This window comes from Fundulus heteroclitus, unplaced genomic scaffold (genome assembly GCF_011125445.2).
Source record: "Fundulus heteroclitus isolate FHET01 unplaced genomic scaffold, MU-UCD_Fhet_4.1 scaffold_61, whole genome shotgun sequence".
NCBI lineage: Eukaryota > Metazoa > Chordata > Actinopteri > Cyprinodontiformes > Fundulidae > Fundulus > Fundulus heteroclitus.
Window position 1 is genome coordinate 1,674,960 of NW_023397044.1, and position 24,366 is coordinate 1,699,325.

At 41.2% G+C, this 24,366-nt stretch overlaps 1 protein-coding gene across 1 annotated transcript in view; it reads left to right on the forward strand.

The window, feature by feature from the left end:
• Positions 1-15,878: 15,878 nt before the first annotated feature.
• dyrk1b (dual-specificity tyrosine-(Y)-phosphorylation regulated kinase 1B) overlaps positions 15,879-24,366 on the forward strand; it is a 30,298-nt gene continuing 21,810 nt past the window's right edge. Inside the window, exons 1-4 of the mRNA XM_012855027.3 lie at positions 15,879-16,060; positions 20,990-21,109; positions 21,571-21,759; positions 23,516-23,663. Coding sequence (XP_012710481.1) covers positions 15,992-16,060; positions 20,990-21,109; positions 21,571-21,759; positions 23,516-23,663 — 526 coding nt within the window. The 5' untranslated portion in view covers positions 15,879-15,991. The remainder of the gene's footprint in view (positions 16,061-20,989; positions 21,110-21,570; positions 21,760-23,515; positions 23,664-24,366) is intronic.

The following is a 24,366-nucleotide window of genomic DNA, read 5'->3' on the forward strand; positions in this document are numbered from 1 at the left end:
TTTAACAAATATCTGAGAAGAACACCAAAATTCTGGAGTCATTTTGGTGCTATTGTTTGGCTGCAGTTTTTTCAATGCCACTGTTGGTGCCTTTGGTGGTGGAAACAGGTCTGGTGACAAATAAGCATGTGCTTGTACCAGCTCATGAATCTGTTTGATGGAAGTGCCCTCTGACACTTTCTGTTTTGAACTGGACCTTTTTTACGTAGTATTTGCAACATTTATTCTATTTTCACTTCAGGAGCATCTTATGTATCTTTAATAGCATTGTCATCTCAGCATAAGATGGCCTTAATCTGATCTATATTACTCCACTATCATTTTTCACTCCAAATTTGTATGCATGCAACTCAATAGAAGCTTCTTCAAGGCAACATAGCACAGCTACTGATTTCGGTAGGTGTTTCTCCTTGTGGAAATACAGCTAGCTACCAGTTTATTAAGAGAACTTTTTCCTGCCTGTACAACCTCTTGCTGTGTTGCTTGGAGGGACTATTCTGCGTTGCTATCAATTGAATTTCATCACCGTTGAATAACACAAAAACTAATGAATTGAAAAAAGAGAATATGTCTCTGACCGCAGCATACGTTCATACATATCCAAAAATTGGACAAAGGTCTAGATAGAAGAAAGACAGCAGCCAGCTGAGAAATGGTGGAAAAGGCGAGCTGGATGACAATAGGGGAAAAAAAGAAGTAGAGAACGGGAAGATGGGGGAGGAGAGGGTGGCTGGTAGAATGGGTTGAGTTGCTAGGGTTGTCAGACTGTTGCTGAGAGCCAGGCCTGCTATTGGAAGCCACTTGCTTAGCAGGAGAGAAGCAGAGAGAGAGAGAAGTAGCTAATGAGTATTGTGGCCTGGTTGCTGAGACAGCACTGGGTTTATTTATAGAGTGATGGCTAGTCAGTCCTTAGATACCAACAACAACGAATCAGCTGTCAGAGAGGGAGGTGCTTTTAACCAATGGTATTGCGGGAAGAGGCATCCCAGATTGAGGAAGTGTTGTAAATGTGCCTGAATGTGCCTCAGTCTTAAAGAGACAGTCCAGATTTCTCAGTACTAGGCAGATATTCTCTCTCGCGTGCTCTCTTGCTTTCTACAGCGGTGTCATGTGTGCAGAAGTGTGAAGCGCCACAACAGTCTCCCGAACAGAAATTGCTTTCTCTATCGTATTATAGATGAACATCATGTAAAAACACTTATGGTTCCTCTCTCAGAGCAATAATTGTAAAGAGGCCAGCCTTCTTTCAAAAACAACAAACACTTAACTGTCTCAAATCTTCTCTTATTTAGGGGGGCAAATATAGTGTCTGTTGTTAGTATACTTAAAATGTTTTTTCCCTTTTTTATGCATCTGGAAGCCTTTGCTTTAGTTCATGTGCTGATTCAAGTGTAAGGTAAAGGAGAGAAGCAGAGAAATACTTTCACCTTGTTGAGACATAACCTATGAGCAACAACGAGTTAGTACTAAGCTCCTGAATGATCAACCTGCTCAGGATATGCAGCGATTAATCAAAGAAGCCACTCCTCTAGTTTTTTTTCTAGCTGTGGCGTTTTGAAACCTTGTATTAAAGGTAGAGTGGATGATTTTTCTGGAAATGTAGGTAAGAAACATCCCAAGTTCTTTCTTGAATAGCATGTGCAAGACGATCGTACCTGCTCTTCCACTCGTCATGGAATACAATCTGGTCCTATTTCTTTCTTCTGAGGCCTTCCTCTTCTTTTCATAAACTTGTAAGACAGTTTTCTTGTGCTCTCAGCCACTTTCAAAGTATACTGTGAGAGCAGCTGAGCTACAAAAACTAAGATACATAAACATTACAAGTGCGCATGCACAGCCAGCAAGCAGAAACAAACAAAGAGCGTGCAGGCACATTGGCATTACATGAACGCATCCCAATGATGGCATAAGCGTCCCCATCAGTAAAAAAAAAAAAAAAAACTGCAGAGCAGGATCCTGCCACCTCCATATTTTGCTGTAAGGACAGCTTTCTTTAAAAAGTAGTCCAAAAACTTGGAGTTTAATTCAATTTATTTATATAGTAACAATTCACAACATGTCATCTCAAGTCACTTTACACAGTCAATTTAAAACAAATCATACAAACTGATTGGTTTAAAATGTTTTCCATTTAAGAAAACTCAGCAGATTGCATCAAGTCAATGACTTTGCAGCATACACTCCTCCTGAAAGAGCGCATCACGACAGTGGACAGCCGCTGGCTGTAGCCATATTTTCTACCATGCAAACTTCTAAAATGTCGCAACAAAAATGGGAATTAGGCATGTTCCGATCTCGTTTGGAGCAAGTTGCGGTAGTGGGACTAGTGATGCAAAGGTCGGCGGTTCGAAACTTAAGTCTGTCCCTCTGGCTCCCTGAGCAAGACCCTTGACCAGAGATTGCACTGCTCCCTAAGGGATGGGTTAAATGCATAGACAAATTTACCCTCTGGTACTATAAAGGGAAATATTTATTTATTTTACTAGCCAGGCTACGCAAAGTGTAATTTCACCAGAAGCTGACATTATGCATAGTTGTAATAAACAGGAAGTAGAGATTGCAAACTACCATGGTCTATACCTCTAAACAAAAAATAGGAAAAAGGTTTTCAGGAATGTATTGCTGTCAGGAAAGTTGTAATTGTTGTCATGTCACCTAGTATTACAGAAGAAATGGAATTCTATTCGCATTATGGGAATATCCGGGAAGATGCCAACCGCAGAAAACGGCTGATCAGTCATGTGAGGTTAATGTTTGCTAGGTCAAAACTTAATCTGCAAATGTCTTTCCATCTCAAATGGCGTAAAAACGTTTTTTTGCAAAATTGAGGAAGTTGTTTCAAATTTTGCCATATCCACCAACCTTTTCTAATGCTATATTTCAAAATGCAAATAAAAAAGTTGATTGAAATGTAGCTGTTTGTGTTGTTGACTTTGCAGCAATCCCTCAAATCAAGCATGCATGTAGCAACAGTGTAAAGAAAATCTCCAACAGAACCAGTCTCAGTGTGAATGGCCATCTCACATGACCAACTGAGGATTTGAGAAGGCAGAGCAGAGATACAAAGAACACAGAAACACTGATCCTAGAGTTGGCTGGCTACTAGATATTTAATTTCTCTTTGTTGTTTCTGACCAGTATGGTCCCGAGTAATTTTTCCTTTTCTTTGGGGACTCTCCCAGATTCCTTTTGGTGAATTTCTCATGATTTTTTTAAGTCGCTCTTCTTCTGCCTATATTTTCTTAATTTTCTGTATTGTGCCAACTATTATTATCCTTCCTTCTGTGTGAGTTTCTCTATAATTGAAGCCCTGTTTTAACTGCCTGGGTTTGGGCTGTGTTCTACTCCACTCCCCCCCACTTGTGAGCATTTCAAGCAGCAGCTTTTTTCAGGACTAGCCCAGGTTTCTCCGGCCCTGCTCATGTGCAGGGCCAAACCGAGTGGACTTGAGCTGTGTTTTGATGTGAACACAGTGCTTTTCAGTGATTGGCTGAGGGCGAGGAGAAACGAGAGTTTTCTCTGAGGAAGTCCAGGAAAAACTAAAGAGAAACGACATTAATATTAAAGGTGCATAGCCACATTATTTGACTTTTTTTTATTTATACATCAGTAGCTCACTCTGGTTGCATAAAAAGTTTTTATGAAAGATGATCACATCCTACTGGCATATTAGTAATTGGGGTGTTATGTGCTTTGTTTTAGCTCAGTTTGATAGTAAAGAAAGCCTTTCATGTTTATTTACAATTTTAACGCAAGTATGTACTGCGCATGTGCAGCATGGGTTAAAACAAGGAAGCGTTGAATGGCTATTAGCATCTCCAGGCGAAACAATGAAGAATGTTCCAACATCAAATGGCAAAAAATATGATTCCAAGAGGGGAAAGACTGGAATGTCACTGGGAATACAGTATGACCATTGGTGTTCACTGAAGCGAACGCTAAACCTGCTGATTGTTCAGATGTGACGCAGAGTTGACTAACGTGAGTATATGTTCTGATATGAGGCTGATTTGTAGATTGGTGTATTCAATTAATAACGGTTGGTCTTCGATCATGCCGAGCTAACGCTTCATGTGATGCATTTGAGAGTGTTAGGCTCGGTCCGGCATTATTTTAATTTTGATTTATTAATTAAGCAAACTGGCATTATGATAGTTCTGCAATTCTGCGGCTAGATGGCACCACATCTGTTTATATCTACGAATCACGCCTGGCACTGAGGCTATATTTATCCACAAAAAGGACAATCAAAACATTATCAGGGTGGAGGCTTGGTGTATATTTATTTTTATCATGATCATCTCTTTAATGTAGGTCTAAAACTAAAACTACAGTATAACTACGACTTTTTTTCATCACATTTTTTTTATATCGGCTACAAACTCAGGGCAATGTTTTTACATAGCACATTGTGCTTTTAATAGGTTTATACTACAGGATCCCTTAATTGTTTGTGTTAGGACTTAGGTTGATTTTTGCATCAAGTAAAAGCAGAATCAAACCAAACGATGATTTGTCTTTGATTTGCAGATAAATCACTGGGGATAGTATAAAGAGGCCAGTCTTTATATGATTCTACACATCTTTTATTTTGGGGATGCATTCTTCAACCGTCTCCATGTAGCTGCTCCCTGCTCATTGTAAATCTTCCAGTCAGTAGATGATACAAGCTGTACAGGAGACCCCTCATGTGCTATTTTGGCTGCTTACGCACTGATCCCTTTTCCCAGTTGCAGTAGGTGTGCACAGTGTCCGAAATTAACTTCCTGATTCACCGGCCAAGTTGGCCGGTGAACCATTTTGATGTAAAAATCAACTGGCCAGGCATATTTTTTACCAGCCAAAATATTAATCCTCAACAGACCTCTCAATTTTTATCAAAAATTAAGAGTGAGAATATGTTAATTTGGTGTGTGTGTGTGTGTGGTGGTTGGGGGCGTGGCTGTCTGGACCCTGGAAGAGAAATCTTTGTTTCCTACCTTTGATAGGAAAATATTAAGTTTATTATAAAAGGCACAATATGAATTATCAGATTCACATCCAGGCAATAAGAAAACACTACAGATTATCATTATTCTATCCATGTTGGTCTCATTAGTGAATGAGGCAGAGTTTCATCAAGCCTATACCGTCCAACATTTTTCCCTCAGCTGCCACACTTAGCACGCAGGGGTTCATGCTGCGTCCTTACGCATGATCCAGCTGCTGGATAAACAGTGGGAAAATGCATAATTGAAGACTGTAAAGGGCTCCTTTAGAGGGGAGAGAAGGAAAATGGGTCTGAGCTAAAGCCCCTGATGTTACACAGTCCTTAAAAGTACCCTTAAAAGTGTGCATCTAAATTATATGTAACGTAATTTTGCGCACCTGAATTCAAGCGCAAGGAACCACGCCCACCGAAGCACCGCTGGTTCTGTGTCGTTAAAGCATGAAATACAGCTACTGACTACTATTGATTTCAATTGGGACATTGTCTTGATATCCTAAGATGATATCAAGACAATGGTTGAAAGGGATGAGTTCGAGCACTAGCGATCTTTTAACAGCAAAACCTACACACACATAGAATGAAGGAATGACATCCTCTTTTCAAGTTCAAGAATTTAATAACAGAAATAAAATGAACATCCAGAGAACATCACTGTGTAATGCTGTTTACCTGAATTAACACAATATTTCGATTAATAAATTCTCTCTACTAGGCTAGTGAAACTTAACTAAACTACTAAGCAAAATGAAGATAAAAAGAAGCTAAGCTAAGGAACTATTTACATGCAAAACAAACAAAAGACAAAACAAAACAAATTGGTCATAATCAGAATACTTCAGTGAATCCTTGTTCACTGAAGATCTGATTCCGAAAAGCATGGAACGGAGTTAGAAAAACATTTGGGCATGTGTTTCAACCCATTCACAATGCAAAGACCAAGTTAAACAGAACATTATTTTATAAAATAATATTCTGAGGACCGGTTCGTCCTGTAAAATCATTTAATTCAGAATCGCTTGCCTTTGTTTATGCTATTCTACCTCCGGCTGCTAGGGATCGCTGTAGCAACTAGGTGGCTAAAGGCCCATTCATACCCTACGTTTGGCCTACACGTCCGTATTTCTGTCCGTACGTTCTATCCTGTTGACTCCTTCATACCTCCGTCCGTTGAGGTGCGCAATAACCAATATTTCCTCGTAGGTGGCAGTGCTGGGCGCCAATGATTCGTCATGGCGACGGTCCAAGACGTGATTTTGTTGTATTTGCTCCGTAAGTAAACTTTTTGTTTGTCCCTGTGCCCCGGACACGACACATCATATATGTGTGGGTAGTTGCGGACAAGCTCCGCAAGTCGTTCCTCGAATCCCGCCATTGTTTAAAGCCCAGAATTCTAACCTTCTTCAAGATTTTGTTGACATTTTGTACTACAAACTCAATAGCGCCCCCACTGTTTCCGGTAGTGTTGCTCCGTATTGATCCGTTTTGTCCGTAATCGTAAGCTCCCAATTTTCGTGTCAAAATACGGACGAAATCGACGGTTAGAACGTATGAAACACTCGTATCTGTATCCGCCTTTTATGTGAGGCATGAATGGGCCTTAAGAGATTACAACATAAAGTTGCTAAAATTGCCTTGAAAACCTGCATTAATATACCATATTGATGCGGGAATAAGGCTCATAACACCATCGGAGGATGGCGGAGCAGAACAGTTACGCTTTATGCTTTAAAACGTACTCCTTTTGAAATGTCCGGAACCGGATGTTAGCAAGGCTAATAGCATGTTGGCTAGCAGACGCTCGGCGCTAACAAATGAAAGCTTGTGCTTTATTTTTAGTCATAATGAGTGGCTGGATAACGTAAACATTAATGTCCCATCAATGTATGAAACCCTTGTGGAGGTAACCTTTCTGTTAAAACCTTAAAACACACTCGACAGTGACATGGTACCAAATGCTAGCAATGCAATATCGTTAGCCTTCTGTTCAAAACACCAGATGTACAATGGTTTACAAGACATTTCCCAATAAACCTTTTACTTCACCCTCAGCTCGCTGCCCAAACCTGTCCTTTGTCTCGTGTCAGTTCTGTCCAGTTTTTGGCCACTCACGGAAGGAGCGTTGAAGGAGGAAGCTTTTGGCTTGTCGTTGGCAGGCTAGCGCTTGGCTCTGCAGTCATGTGGTCGGGTCGGAGGCCTGGTGTGAGCACGTTCTCTGAACCGGTTGCAGTCCGATTTGAGCAGGGGTTTTCCTCAGCATACAGCTCCATCGGGGTTCGCTTACCTGTACAGGCTGAGGAAATATACACAGAGCTGTTTCGCATGCAGGATCTTTGCCCCTGCATCAGATTGTGAGGTTAAGACAGCAACTTAGCTCTGTATTTGCCCGGACATGTTCCCCAGGCGATGAGAGACCTCTCCAGATGCTAAAGCATGCAGCCGACTCTAGCAGACCCTGGATCAAGCATGGCTGGCCCAGCTACATTCCTTCAGATGTCCCAGCAGAGGAGGCCATGTGGCCTCATGGTCCAGGCCTTCTCCTTTGTCTGCGCTGAGAGAGTTGTTGTAGAGCTGAAGAAGAGTGCTGAAGAGAGCGTCTGCTATCTGGGAGGAAGGTTTTATAGCAAGGACCCCTGGTGAGAGAAAGAGGGGCCGTCCACGTGGGCTCTCTGCCTGTGTATCCTTTTCAGCAGGATAGAATTATTTTTTGCCTACTGTTCAGAATTCAATCCGAGATCAATTATTTATCATGGCGTTATTATGGCATAACAATATATATATATATATATATATATATATATATATATATATATATATATATATATATATATATATATATATAGATATTAGGGCTGGGCAACGATTAAAATCTTTAATCGCGATTAATCGCATAATTTGGCCTATTAATCATGATTAATCGGATTGTATGCGCAAACTCCAAGAATGAATTCAAAAGTAGTGTAAAGAGCACTTTTATTTTAATGTTCTGCTGCCATATGAACAAAAGTTTTGTAACATTTGTAGCACTTATCTTATTTTATACTGGATATTTTGAACCCATCTATTGAATTTAGTGCACTAGTTGATCTTTTCTTCATAAGAGAACAGCAAGCACTGCAGCCAAAATATGGCCTTTTTTGACCTGCTGTATATTAGCCAGTCCCTAAGCTTGATGTATCATGAAACTGTTGACCTTTTGGGTTTTGTGGTTTTTATTTTATTATTACAAATAAATAATAATAATAATAATAATACTAACAATAATGTTATGTTCAGTGTTTTTTTCGCTAATCCACCTCTTATATATTTCAATCCTTATGTAATTTTGTCTGTGTTGTGTGCACCTGCCTGTTGCTTTAATCCTATAAATTTCCCCGTCATGGGATAAAAAAAGAATTAGCTAATGTTATCTTATCTTAAATAACACTTTTTAATATATGTACTGGGTTCTTTCAAGGTCTTAATTACATTTTCTGTGTGGGCTCCAGTAACATATGATAGATAATATCTATTTTGAAAGTTAACATGAACTGCTGCTGAAGATGACCACTGATCTACCTGGATGTTCCCTGGAGGACTGAAACGCCTCAGTCAGAGACGTCTGTGGGTCTGTCGGGGCAATGACAGAAGTTTCGTCTCCTCTCTCCGTTTCTGTGGCTCGACGTTTTCTTGCTCATGTTTTTTCATGTGCTTAGATAAATTTGTTGTGTTTCCACTGAAATTAACCGGCTTTTTACAAAACATACAGCTTGATTTCATTTACGGTATTAAAATAAAGCCAAGCTACTTCCCCTGTTCATGTTTTTCCGCTGCTGCGGTCTCTCTGAGCTGTTTGTGTGTTGAGTTTGTGTGAGAGCTGAGTGGGCGGGCCAGGCTGAGCCTGCGTGCTGATTGGCTGGCGCCGTTGAGCCATGTACGAGAGGGGAGGGGGAGCACCAGAGTGCTGCCGTGACACAGCGCGCTGCAGTCAGCGCGCGTGCTGACTGACACTGACTAAAAGCATGTGAGCAACATGCGTTAATGCGCGATAAAATAAATATCGCCGTTAATAGTCTAATGAATTAACGCAAAATTAACGCGTTAACTTGCCCAGCCCTAAAAAATATATATATATATTTATATATTAGGGCTGTCAAAATAACGCGTTAATTTCGATTAATTAATTTAAAAAAAATAACGGATTAAAAAAAATAACGCAGATTAATCAATGTCGTATAGGGCAGGGGTTTTCAATAGGTGAGGCGCGCCTCCCCTGGGGGGCGCCAAAGAGTCACAGGGGAGGCGCATGAAGACAGAGAAGAAGACAACGCTGCCGCTCAACTCTGTGAAACTATGTAGCGATATTCGTGCCTTCTGTTTGAGCGCACAGGAACCAATCCAAGCGCGCAGTGAGACAACTCTCAACGCTCAAAACCAGTCTGGCACGGTCTGAAAAACTCTTCTCAACCCACTGTCCTCGCGGTGAGTTCCATCTTTGCTCGCGCGCTAGTTTGCTCGCACGTACCTGCTCATTCCATGGTAAACACCAGCTGTGCGCTCGCTCGGCTGTTTCAGCCAATCACAGACAGTTTTTTTTTCCATCCAATCAGAGTATGGCTTGCAAATACTGCATTCAGATGAATTAAATCAAAATGCTGCAGCCTTTGGCAGAAATTACTAAACATCACCATGGGATTGAAGAAAAACAAATAAAAAGTGTAATATTTTAGCCTAAAATATTTAGGCTAAAGTATTTAGACTAAAATATTAGAGTTACTAAGTGAGGTGTGAAAAATGTTTTTGTCTCTTCTTTCCAGCTTCTGGGAGGTGATGCAAAAGTTTATTCTGATCATAATCATCATGAATGGCATCATTATTTAAAGAGCACTTTAAGTGCCAAACATCAGAAATACATCAAATAAGAGATAACGACTAATAAAATGCTTGTTTGTTAAAATAAATTGTGTATAATTAGCCTAAAAAGTAGATTGGAATATGTTGACGTCTGTTAAATTCAGGTTATCTTTTTTATTATTATTTCAGTTGACGTCTCCTGTTGACGTGAGTTCAGTTTGACATTGGCATCTGTTTAGTTCAGTTTGTCTGCTGTTGAAAACAATTGTTTATGAATTTGCTCTAATGACAGTTAAATTTTGCTCTAATGACAGTTAAATTTTAAAAGTAAGCCCACTGTCCGTGATGTTTCAGTAAAAGTAGCATGTAAGACACATGACAGCTTCTGCGGTGGCTGGCGGCCGGCGGTGCGCGAACCCCCGAGGTGGCCAATAGGCCAGAGCGGCGCTTGGCTGCAGGACCGATCGACGCCGCTTGCGGCTTTAATTATTTAAGCAGAACAATGACCAGTGCAAAATTAAGTTGTATTTACCGGAGATGAAGTGTAGACTGCAAATTCTGTCGGGGTATGATAGCTTCCACAGTCGATTGTCTGCCTGGGTCCTTTTTCATTGAAAATATCCATTTCTTTCGTCTTTCTTCGTCCTTCGGTAAACGAAAGAAACGTACAGCCAAACGATTTAGAATGCCTCTGTGTGCAACCGGGAGCACAACAAGTCGTAGGCATTGTTTACATTTCAAAAATAAACTAACTATAAGCACGCTCTAATTCACCCGTTTTGTCACGGTGTTTGGGGAGAACAATCCTACTTTTGCCTACCGGTGTAACCTGGAAGTAGCGCGGACGTCACTTTACTGTTGTAAAGTGTTGATATTGAGGGGAGTGTTCATTTATTTTCATTGTGTCCCCTACGTTACTGTGTGCCACATATGCCACAACGACACGTTAAAACGTCTGAAGGCATGAAATGTGAATAAAAGAGTTTTTGAACTTTAATGTATCCAATGCTGATTATTCATTGAATCATTTCAATTTAAATGTTTAAAATACTTTCACAGCAAAAATTATATGCGATTAATTTAGATTAAGTAATAACAGAGTATGTAATTAATTAGATACATTTTTTTAATCGATTGACAGCCCTTATATATATATATATTATATATATATATATATATATATATATATATATATATATATATATATATATATATATATATATATGTGTGTGTGTGTGTGTGTGTGTGTGTGTGTGTGTGTGTGTGTATATGTATATAAGAAAATTTGGCACATGTTGTAGTATGAATGTATCACTATTGGTTAGGTGAACCCAATATTAACTGAAACTGATTTTAAATTCAGCTAGAGCTTTAACAGTTTATACTGTAAAGATTGTTTTGTTTCTCTTTCTGACAGATTTGGGTGGCTCAAATCACCACTTAGCAGGCAAAAGCAACAGTTGTTTCTCATCAAGTTAATTAAGGCTCCAGCTGGCCTAGTCTGGTTATTTTTTTTAAACCTATGGTTTTACATAGTTTTTGGAAAAATCCACGACTGCATCCTTACTGGTGCTACAATCAAACTCTAATGCCTGTGCTACACCACTGTGAGGCTATAATGATAAACATCACAATGGAAAGTAACAGTATGTGCATGGCAAGGCTAAACATTTCTCCACCACAGTTCTCACTTGTGTTTTCTTTTGCACTGCTTATTCAGTGCAGGGGGGGGACTGGCTTCTCACGACTACCTCCCGATCAGGAATCGGACGATCGGTGAAAATCAAACATGTTTGAAATTCAGTCGGCTGTCGTGAGGTTTTCGTGAGCGCATCCTGCTGTTCAAGCAGAGCTACGAGGGGGCGCCCTCCCCTCCTCTCCGTCCCCGCCAGCGGAGGGAGGGAAGCGGGCGTCCCTGAAGCAACCTCCGGCCGGTGTTGGGGAGGGCGAGTCGTCCGGTCCGCGCAACGCGCTGGCCGCCTGTTTCGGCACTCCTCCGCGGTCCGCGCAACGCGCTGGCCGCCTGTTTCGGCACTCCTCCGCGGTCCGCGCAACGCGCTGGCCGCCTATTTCGGCACTCCTCCGCTTGCTGGGGGTGGGGGGTGCGGGCCAGGCGACCTGCCGTGCCGCGTGGTCGCCGATGCGTCTCGTCTCCCCTCTCTCTTCCCTCCGTTCCCCCGGTGCCCGGTGCCTCCTGCCTCGCCAGAGCTGGGCTCGAACCCCTGCTCTGGGTCCCTGTCACCTACCGTCGCTCGCCTGCCTCTGCCACCACAGCGAGCGGTCCCAGAGGGGACACGACGTACAGTGTGAGCACTCCGGTCTCGTCCAAGCGTCGCGCCGCACAGATCGTGAGCGGTGAACTTTTTAAACCCCGCGGTTCCGTCGCACAGTTTGAGATGTATATAAGTACCACGACTGAAAAACTCGTACAGTGTACGCCCGGCTTTACTGAGAAGCCCAAGCATGCAAAGCAGTCTTCAGAGTCTGCAAAGACTCGTACCAAGTTCTGAAAGTCAGTTCTTTTACATGATATGATTTACTGCAGGGGTTCCCAAACTTTTCAGCCGCACACCCCCTTCCGTGTCCCAACCGGTTTGACGCACCCCCAATCTTCAATATATATATCAATGCTGCTATATATATATATATATATATATATATATATATATATATATATATATATATATATGTGTATATATCTGTTATATAGGTTATAACTGATAAGGTTGTCTAAGTAAAATTAGGAAATAATTTGAATTAAACTGCAATAAAGTTACACCTCCACAGCAGAACCCAGAGAAAGATCGGTCACACCTCCACAACCTGAAACGTCTCTGAGTCCCTCCGAGCGGGTTCACGGACTTAACTCTAATGATCTACCTCTGAGTGTTCTCACTTTGTTTATTTCATGTACCAGCTTCTAAAACTGAGTCTGACTCACAATTTTACGCCCCAAAATACAAACATGAAGAAGTTTGATTTAATTTGTGTCCGATAACGAGCGAGTCAGCTCCCCGCAGCCCCATCTCTGGTTTGCCTGTTTCTCACTGAATATGCGCTAAAACTGGATCTTTAAAATTAACTGCGCCTGGCTGAACCACAGTGAAAAGTATCACAGCTCTTTGCTTGAGCATAATCAAGAAATCACGTCTATCACCATTATTTCCCCCCAGCAGCAGCGGTAACGGCAGCGGTGTGTGCGCGACTGCGCGTCAGTGCTTGTCACCGGTTTAATCGCAGCCCCATGAGCTCTTTGTAGGCGCTGCGCGATTGATAGAGACGGTCACTCAATTAAATCTTCCTCTCCTCCTTCATCACTAACTTTACCCTTAGATGCCTCGCCTACTTGACAGTTTCCCTGATTTCAGCCAATTGAGCATATTTGCGAGAATGATTGAAGCAGACCACCAGCCATGCGCGCTTATACAGCACAATGGGTATATTTCATCTTAAAATGAAGCGTAGAAAATATTTATTTTAAATAAATACATTTTCGTGTGAATATGACACCCAAGCACCAGAGCGAGGTTTTGCTGCTAACACTTTTTTTAGCACGAACAGCACAGCTTTCACATCCCCAGTCCCCCGAACTACCACTCCTCCCCCTGGAAGCCACACATTTCTTCCGGTATGACCCCAAAACAACCCAACTTAAAGAAACAGTAAGTTTATAGCAGCACTTAGCAATAAAGTCTAATACGGATCATTACAATACATTTTGTTTATTGATTAAATTTACAGTTTTTGATTGTAATCTTTGCAAAGGAAAGGTTTATTTACACATCTTTATGGTGTGGGAGAAAAACACCGTCAAACACTGCCATTACAGTTTTCAGCTCACGCACCCCCTTGTGGCAGCTTGCGCACCCCCCGGGGTGCACGAGGTGCCACTAGGGAATCCCTAATTTCCCAGATTTACTGTGCTGCCACTAAGGAATCCCTGATTTACTGTGTTGCATGAATTAATCACTCAAAGCTTTTCTGATTTTACATTCATGTCCACAGTAAATTCTGTACAAAATTCTTAAACCTTCATATACAGAATTGTGCAATGAAACATTCCTGATAAGTTAAGACTGTGCAAAAGTATGTGTAACTGACTAAGTCTTCTCGGCAGGGGGCGATAGCTCTCACAGCTTTTTTTGAGCCTATTCTTTTTGTATTTGATGTTCCTGAAATGGCTGCCTCATGGAAGAGGGGCAAACAATGCATTGGGTGGGTGGGATGAGTGGCAATGTGTCTGGCCCTTCTCTGGACTCGTCCAGCATAAATGACAAAGGGAGAGAGGTCAGCCATAATGGGTGGCCATCTTTGTAAAGTGCTGTCATAGCAGCAAGGTAATCCAAACTTGACTCAGTCCTACCGGTAGGACTGTTTGTTTCTGTTATAAGTCGTACGTTGTGAAGATGTGAAGAACTGCACAAGTTCTTAACATCTGAGCAACTGTCTTCAGTTTCTGTAGCTAAACACAACTGAAAATAGTTTTTGGTCAGAAAAGTATTTTTTTAACCACAGAGGTTTCAGTTTAATCTGATACAAGGAAGTATTTCCATTATCTAATAACTAAATACAGGCAAATCCTTAACGATTATATCTGTCCTAGCTTCCATTAGACTGGTTTCTATGATTTTTCCAAACAAATATACCCTTCTTTATCTATTGCACCAAACTTTGCTCATATTCTACACTGTCTGAGATATTACAGGTTAGGTTTTAATTACATCCAGACAAAGAAATCAGGACTACACCATATCAGGGAAATACATAACTGATGCCCCCCCCCCCCCCATTTTTGTAGACTGTTTTCCTTCTTTACCACCAGTCTCCATGAACTTAAGCATCTTTGCCACTACAGATCAGGTCTAGGCATTAGGATGAGTTAGTCCAGTCAAAAATGTTGTGGATATCGGGGGGGGGGGGGGGTCTGAAAATGTATTAATGATATTTAATGATATTTTGTATAAACTCAAAATAGTGTCCGCTCTTCCTCTGCTTGCTACAAGGTCAGATTTATAATAGAGGTTCATTTTTGTACCTTGTTAAATTCTGGGAGGTATTTATCTTCCACCTGAAGAACACTGTATAAGCAAGACGCTTTCTGTTTCCTAGTTGGAGCAGAGCAGAGGGCTTTTGACATTGTTGTCTTCTGTTCTCATTCTTGCAAGAATTAAACTGCTGGTGAAGTGAAACTCACCAATCTCCTTTCTTTAACTGAGACCTAAGTTATTTCTATTCAGTTGTCAATGTGGAAAAATATGAAGCTTGAAATATAATATTCCACCAAATATTGCATCCAAAAAGTCTTTTGTGATTGCAATATTGTGAGTTCCAGCCGCTGGTTTGTAATGTCATCACTGAAACACCCCACTGTTTCCCTAGTGGTCAGAAAAATGGAGATCAGAAAATAACTTTTGTTGTGGTTTTTAACACTCTTTTGGCATGTACTGTGATTTTGGTATCCACACATCCAAGATTTTAATGTTTTTTGGGATTTTTTAATAATATTAGGATTAGAAACCTGGCCATGAATAGTTATTTTCTGTATCTGGGAATTAAAAATTAAAAACTCGTTGGGAAATCTTTGCCTTTTTAAAAAAAATGTTTTTCATTTTCTTGAACAAACTACTTCTAGTTTCTCCAAAACATCTCCAGTATTTCTGAGTATGAATGCAGCTTTAACGTTAGTTTAGACCACTAACCCAAGCTAGGGATTTCAAAGATCAATAGGGATTTTAGGTTAATGTTTATGTGAAACCCCCCCCCCCACCCCCCACACACACAGCATGCACATTAAAGCACAAAGAGAAAAAGTGCTTGCCAGTAATGCTTCCCTTCTTCTGTTGAGACTTCTGTAGAACAACCAAGGATCTTTTCCCCACCGTTTAAAATGTTTATATGTTAAAGTCAGCAAAACGGCCTAGTTTCTCTCATTGAATATGTAGAGCTAATGTGAGTGTGGCAAGCACATTGAATGTCTTGTCTGCTGTGTTGCAAAAACAAAGAATTATCAGAGATGTGACAGGAAATGGAAGAGAAAAATTGAGGGTTTCACGCTTTCTCTCCACAGGTGCAAGCAGCTCAGGATGTCCACCCACCTCCTCCTCCTCCTCCTCCACCTCCTCCTCCTCCTCCTCCTCCACTGCCCAGGGCTTCTCCCTCGCTGAGCCAGCCATGACCAGCCAGCACACACACACACACCCCTCCTTCAGCTCCATTCACTCCATGGCCGAGCAGCAGCAGGTAACACACACACACCTGTGATCAGTTATACCATAGAGCCTCTGTACCAACTCTAATATCAAAGTTCCTCATGGCTATGTTTAAAATGAAGTCTACCTCCGAGATGATTAAGGGAAGTTCACGAAAATGGGAATCAATCTTAGCAAAACTCCTTGTACTTTTCTCCAAATACACTACCAGTCAAGAGTTTATACCTTTACCGTCGTTGAATCCAACCTCTAGGAACTCCTTCAAGACAGCTGAAAAACCATTTGAGGTGGCCAACCTCGTGATGGTCATTTAGAGAAGGCCAAGAGTGACCAAAGGCAGTAATTGGGTGTGTCTGAGTGTGTGTGAGTGTGTGTGTGTGTGTGGGGGGGGGGGGGGGGGGGGGGAGGATTAACAATTCGGCCCGCTGAACAATTTAGTCTGGCCCAGTGGCTAAATGCATTATCATTATTCAACAATGATTTTTTTTTTTTCCAGTGTCCTGTCTGGCAATGTGGCAATAAGAATTGTCGTCTTAATGCCAAAAAGAGCTCATCAGATTTGACTTTCAACCGGTGGAGCAGTACGAACGTGAATGTGAATAGTTTTATTATGATTCATGCGGGGAATATCTCCAATGATATGGACACAACAATGGGAAAGTAGGAGAGGAATGGAAGAACAAGAAGAAAAAAAGAAAAGGTGAAAGAGGAGATCAAAGAAAGAGAATGATAAAAAAAATTATTGAAAAAACATGTACTTCGTTTAATTGAAAATCTGCAGTTCCTATATTGTCCACGAGGGGCGCTGTGTTTTACTCAGCAGATGGTAGCACTGAGCTTCAGATGTGGAAAATTGATTTTAAATAATTTCTTAATTTTCATCTGTTTGATGTATTTTGTCATGCAGGACAGTGTTTTTAAGTTCCAAAAAATGTGAATTAATGTTTTTCAACATTGTACAATCACTGTGATCAGTTATTATGCATAATGCACTTAAGTAAATGTTTAACTGAGTAAAAGTATTGTTGAAATTGCACATACTTTTCTTAAAATGCTGAGGTTATTCATTATATATTGTGTAAAAGTGAAATTCATTTAATATAAAAATCAACAACAAGTCCACTTTTATTAGTTCTACTTAATCTTGCAATGAGTTTACTCGTGTGGCCCTCTTGAGATCAGATTAAGCTGTATGCGGCCCCTAAACCAAAATGAGTTTGACAGCCCTGGTCTAAATCCTTTCCTCTGCCTATATGCTTGTTGCAGCTTTAGGTCAGCAGCAGGAACACTTGGAAATAAGTGTGTGTGTGTGTGTGTGTGTGTGTGTGTGTGTGTGTGTGTGTGTGTGTGTGTGTGTGTGTGTGCAGTCATGGACAAAATTGTTGATCAAAGAAAATTCCACAATGGTCACCGAAATACGTTGAAACTGACAAAACTAATAGAAACAAAATTACTGAAAATGAACCAATGAAAGTCAGATATTGCTTTTGAATTGGAGTTCAATCGATTAATTTAAATCAGGGGTGTCAAACTCAATTTCACCAAGGGCCACTTCAGCATATTGGCCACCCTCAACGGGCCACATTGACTGTATAAATCAGGAATGCCCAAGTGCAGTCCTTCAGACTGCAACTTTTAGATGCGTCCCTGCTAAAAACATACCCCAGACAAAAGGTTGAATTCTTTCATTAGGCCTCATTCATAGGCCTCTACAGCAGGCCTATGAATGAGGCAATGATCCAGGTGTGTTAGAGAAGGAACGCGTCTAAAGTTGCTCTAAAGATGTTAAAAATAAATTAAACAACACCTCATATTGTTAAATAACTGATTTTATGTATTCAAGTGTTAAATATTACATTTCAGTTTGCATGGATGTAAAATTACTGCTCAGTTTAAACATTACAATACTTAAATCAGTGTGTAAAGATAAGCAGAGAAAGAACTTAAACAAGTTTTGATATTAACTCTAAACTTCACAACGACCATGTAACAAAACAATTAGGTGATGTTGCCTGTCCTTGAACTCAAAGCTGATCCCTCTTCACCCTGTCACCAACTCACACACATCCTCATTCACCAGCTGTGTTCTGTAAATAAACACAAAACATGTTTTGTCCATGTTTGGTGCTTCCAAACATGGACAAAACACGGGCTGCATGGAGTCGAAGCTGTGGCATCAAATCAGGGGGCAGTAGATGGTAAAAGTCCTCGATTGAAACATCACAGAACTTTGCTTTCAGGCCACTGTCGCTTTGAAGCTCAATTAACTCCATCTGAAGGCGGTGGGGCGCACTGCAGACATCGGCGGTGAAAGGATTGGCAAAGATGTCAAAAGCAGAGCGCTGCGATCTAAAGTCAGAAAAGCGCCGATCAAACTCGTTTATTAACAGAGTTAGTTTGGTAATTAAACGAGCATATGAAAAAGCACCAGGAGAAGAAGCCGAGATGATCTGACAAGCAGGAAAGTGGATGAGATTGTTTTGTTCCACCTGGCACTTCCATAGTTGAGTTTGCGCTGGAAAGCTGTGATCATGTCGGACATCTGTGTGATGACTTGTTTACGTCCTTGCAGTTTTTGATTTAGCTGAGCAAGATGCTCAGTGACGTCACATAACATAGCAAAGTCACACAGCCATTTCGGATCGGACCGTTCAGACAAGGGTTTTCCTTTGTTCTTCATCAAAAGATTAATTTCTTCTCGAAGTTCAAAAAATCGTTTGAGTACTTTGCTCCCACTCAGCCACCTTACTTCTGTATGGTACTGCACATCTTCAAGCTCTGAACCCACCTCCTGCAAAAACATCTGAAACTGGCAGTGATTTAGGCCACGCGCCCGAATAAAGTTGACTGTTTTCATGACCTTGGTCATCACATTATCCAGCTCCAGAACTTTTCCACACAGCGCTTCCTGATGGATAAGGCAATGATACGTGATGAGCGGCATCTGATTGTTGCTTTTTTGCATTGTTTCTTTCATTAGTCCAACCAAGCCTGTTTTTCTTCCACACATCGCAGGTGCATGGTCTGTAGTTAGTTAGTCCCACCAACCTTTCCCACGGCAATTTATTTTTACAGACAGACTTCTCCACTGCATCAAATATGTCTCGACCAGTTGTGGTTCCATGCAGCGCCACTATATCCAGGAGCTCCTCAGTTACAGACAGGTCTGGCTTCACCCCTCTAATAAAAATGGACAAATGCGCTGTATCCACGTCGTCTGTGCTTTCATCCACAGCTAATGAAAAAGCCAGACAGCTGCCCATTTCTTCGGCCAGCTGTGTCGTTAAATTTCCGGCTACCCTTAACTCGTTCCGCGATGGTATTTCTTGACAAACAGACATTTTGAAAAGTCTGTACTTTGTCAAGGCACACCTGCTCACACACCTTTAGCATACACTGCTTCAAAAAAGCATCCTCCGAAAAAGATTTTGAAACTTGCCGATTTCTTCAGCCACAATAAAGCTTGCTATCACCGCTGCACATTTTTGGCTGTGGCTTTTGTAAACAATTTCTGCTGCAATTGCAACCTGCCTCTTTAATCTGCTGCAATTTTTTGTTTTTCTTAAAGGCTAAATTTTGCGTACTTAGCTCCGTGTTTGGTTTCAAAATGCCGACGTATATTGTATTCTTTCACAACGGACACTGTCCCAGAACACAAAAGACATACTGGTTTTTCACCTTGAAGTACAAACAGATATTCGTTTTCCCATCGTTCATGAAACCAATTTGTGCTCAAAACCTATTTTAAGTCTATCAATGAGCTTGTAAAATGGTGCTGGGGGGGAGAGGGCCACATAAAATGATGTAAAGGGCCACATGTGGCCCGCGGGCCTTGAGTTTGACACATGTGATTTAAATAATAAACTGATGAAACAGGCCTGGACAGAAATGATGGTACACCTTGAACAGATTAAAAAAGTTTAACCACAGAGACATGTTCAACTGACGTGTTTCCTCTTAGCATTACAGATGTCTTCAAGCTTGTAACCAGTCAATATGTCCATTTAAATGCTTACAAGTAGTCACTTTGCTGTTGGGTGACATAGTGTGGACCACACTGAACATGGATCACAGGAAGCGAAGGAGATGTTTGTCTCAGTATATCAGAAGGAAAATTATAGACAAGCCTGTTAAAGGTAAAGGCGAAGAGCTTCATGTTCCTGTGGCTACAGTTGCACATATTATTCAGAATTTGTAGAAGGTCAATGGAACTGTAGCCAACCTCCCGTGGACGTGGCAGCAGGAGGAAAATGGATAACAAAATGAAAAGATAATACGAATGGTGACCAAAGAACCCAGAACAAAGTCCAAATAAATTAAAGGTGACCTCCAAGGTCAAGGTTCATCAGGGCCTGCTTGGCTATGTGCAACCACACTGAGTGTTGTGCAGTGAACAATCTGGTCAAGGGTCTTGCTCGGTGACCAGGAGTGACAGAGACAGAGTTTCGAACCATCACCTTTGGAGCCTCTCTGAGACTAAATGCCCGGCTCTCATGTAATGTGTATGTAATAAAAATTTCATGGGCAAAATATTTGAAACTTTTTTCTGAGTGCTTTTTTTTGATAGGACTGCAGGTTACCCCCTATCTGTGCGGTCTTATCATTGTACTGTTCTCACCTTGTGACTTGCTCATTTTCTCATTTGGGTGAGTTGAAGTTCTAAAGGGTTTTCATTGCATGTATGATCCCTCGTCATCTTCTTTATCAAAAACCTACTGCCATCATGCAAGCCTCCCTCAGATAGGCAGCTTTACCGCCTGTTGCTGCTCACCCACTTGTTGAGAAGACCACTCACTTTTCCCTCCACAAATTCTCAGTTTTCTGGGTATACCCACAAAACCTGTGCTTTTTCTTCTGTTAATACAGTTTCCAGTTGTGAGGTTGTCTGAGTACACCTGAGAGTCCATGTCTGTATTTTCCGTTTTTCCAGCCTTGTTACAAGTGTTGCTGGTCTCTTTAGGTGCTGTCTGATATGACCATACTCCAGCGGAGGATCCCCCCTAGTTTCAGAGACCCTGCCAGCGCCCCCTTGAGGAAACTCTCAGTTGACCTTATCAAAACTTACAAGCACATCAATGAGGTAGGATATAAGAAAAATATATATAAAATCTTGTTTTTCATATTGTTGTTCTTGCTAAGAAAGCTATTTGCCTGTATGAGAGTTTTAGGGTTAGCTAATGTGAGTGCTGGATCTTCTCTACTGCTTACGCCCCTTTGAGGATCTTTCTGAGCTGATTTGAATTCCCATGAGTTCAGTTTGTGGCGTACACTTTAAAGCCTGCTCCCTGGGAAGCAGTGGCAGTCCTCCACTTCATAGGGGTTGGACTAACTTTCTGTCTCTTGATATTAACACAATAAATCATAGCTTTGGGTCAGATCATGTGGTTCTGCCTCAGTGTGTCTGCTCTGGAAACTGACAACCCACAATGCATACTGGAAGACCAAAATGATAAAGTGACTATATTTACAGATAGTATGAGTCAGTGATCACTAAACAAACCTAGACAGAAGGAGGGTTCTGATTCCTGCTTCTGCATACAGGTATACTATACGAAGAAGAAGCGGCGGGCCCAGCAAGTCCCTCCTGAGGATAGCAGCACGAAAAAGGAAAAAAAAGTTTACAACGATGGCTATGATGATGACAACTACGACTACATAGTCAAAAACGGAGAAAAGTGGCTGGACCGCTATGAGATCGACTCACTGATTGGGAAGGGCTCTTTTGGACAGGTGATGTCATCAATGCAAACCTTTATATACAAAGTGAGGAGTCTTTTTCTGCATTCTTATAAACAATTTCTTCAAGGACTGTTTGGTTTAAAGCGCCAGCCGTATGGATCAGGTATGGATGCACCTTGTCATTTTTTCCAGCAGTGAATGATTGTGGCTGAAGATGAAGTCTCTAAAGGTCTTAACTAATGCAGAACTTTGAGAGAATTGTGTGTCACTTGGGTTCATGTTGCTCAAAGTTTGGGCCTTCTGCCAGCTGGATAGCAAGTGTTAAAGGAGAAGTCCGGTCAAAATTAGAATTCAAACTGCTGAAAGTACTTTAAATATAAAACTACTACATACTGTGCAATAAATTATAAGTTTTTTTAATTAAGAATAATTTTCATTTAATCATGTTTATGTGGAGGAATCCATCTTGGTCAAGAATAGTACTGACACCTCCCATTTTGTGACGTCACTCAGCGGACCCGCTGTTGAGCAACGATGCACTATTTTCCAAGATGGCGACGACTGGTGCCCTGTACGAAGCAGAGAGTGATGAAGTACTTAGTGACAGTGATGGGAGTTCCGTGGAGCTATCATCATCTGATAGCGATATGGATTTTTTTAGAAGAGTTTCTTGACAGAAACTGGACTTATTTCCAGTGCAAACTCAGTCGGAAGATATATATATATATATATATATATATATATATGCACGCACGTGTGTGTATGTGTGTGCGCGCGCACGCTCCGCCGCAGCACGGCTTTACCGGCGCTGCAGCGGAGGATAGATTGCGCTGAAGTGACTTGAGTTATATTTGCCCCCTAGGAAATAGGGCAGGTGGTCATTATTGTATAAATATTAAAATATAAAAGCGTTGCAGCACATGCTGGGGCGGAGGGATACCACATCACATGTGGTATCCCTCCACCCCTCTGCTCGGTAACCATCCCCGCAAATTCTAAATTAAAAATTCTAAATTAAAAAATAACTTACCGAAAATCCTCGCTCTCATGTCATGTTCAAAACATTCTTCTTCAAAATGGTCGCTGCATATGACGTGTTTTCTCTCTGGCCAGAAGTTAGATGGCAAATCAGCCCTCTTCAAGTTGGCAATCCAGCGACGAGCCCGGTGGCTCATGAATGGGAAAGTTGAAATAAGCAATGTTTTTTCCACTTTTACCAGTTGTGTTGGAACATCCAATGGCCATGCACGTGAGCATTGCTTCTGTAACAATAGCTCTCGCAAATGTCAGTGGTGAAGTCCAAAAAAAATGTTGATGATCGCAGTTGTGTAGACTTTGCTTGGCAAGAGCAGAGAAATGCTGTTGCCGCTCCGCTTTTCCACGTCGCATGATGTGATGTCAGACGGCTCTTACTGCCCAAATATGGGCAGTAATGGCTGCCCCCATACACAGTGATCCAGACGACAATTTATGTTTTTATTTTCTTATTGATTAAAGATAAGTTCATTAAATAACCACAAACATATTAGTTTTAGTTATAGCTAATGGTCCCCTGAATTTTCCTTGTTGACCGGACTTCCCCTTTAAAAAGCAAGGGGGTCTCTGCTCCTACAGCGTTCATATCTCTGATTGAAACGTTGGGGATCTGCAGATCGCGCTTTTAATTCACTCCTATCTGGCCACTTATGGAACCGCAATTTCTGGCAATATGGATTTCAGATAATTTATTGGGTTTTGTATAAACCACTGTTGTCACAAACCTTTTTAACATGCAAAGACACATGGTCTGTTTTTCTTCTGCCTGCAGGTAGTGAAGGCCTACGACCACCATGAGCAGGAGTGGGTTGCCATTAAAATCATCAAGAACAAAAAGGCATTTCTAAACCAGGCACAGATTGAATTACGCCTGCTGGAGCTCATGAACAAGCATGACACCGAAATGAAATATTACATTGGTAAGAGGAACATTAACACAGTATAGGCAATGCATTACCCACAGACTAGTTTTACTGTATTTTAAACAGGCTTTATTTGTTCAACCAGTCTGAGTTGCCCTCTTTGATCCATGGGAATATCTCTGCTACCACACTAATACAAAATGAACCCTCCCACTGAGACAGTGCAGTGATCGTCAGTACAGTTTATGGCAATAATCTACAGCCTTTAATAGAGGAAGTTCAGTCAGATTGTAAAACTTGGTGACTTCTGAAACATGTTTTAAGCTGCAGTTTACCGTGCTGGGTGCTTAGTTTATATACTACATTTATTAACCTTGTTTTTTTTACTGTGCCTGTATCTGAGCTTTCTGTAACCTGTTTATATAAAATGAACTTTAATTTAAAGGCTTTAACATACATTAGCCTTAAATTCATACGGATTTATTTGCAATCAAGCCAGATCAGAGCTGGTTGCCTAGCAGATTTTACTTCTATAGTTTTATTTTGGAAAAAAAATGCGATTGCTGAGCTATGGCTGAAGGCTTTGCTGTCAGATGACAGTGCATTGTTAAGGTGGAATAGGGCTAAAAAGAAAGTTCTTCCAGTTGTTGGATTTTAATCTATAACGGCTCTGGTTAATACACTGCACAGATTGTACCATGTTAGGGTTGATTAAACAAAGTCAAAGCCTATGTAGAAAGGTTTGTGCAAAACTAACCCC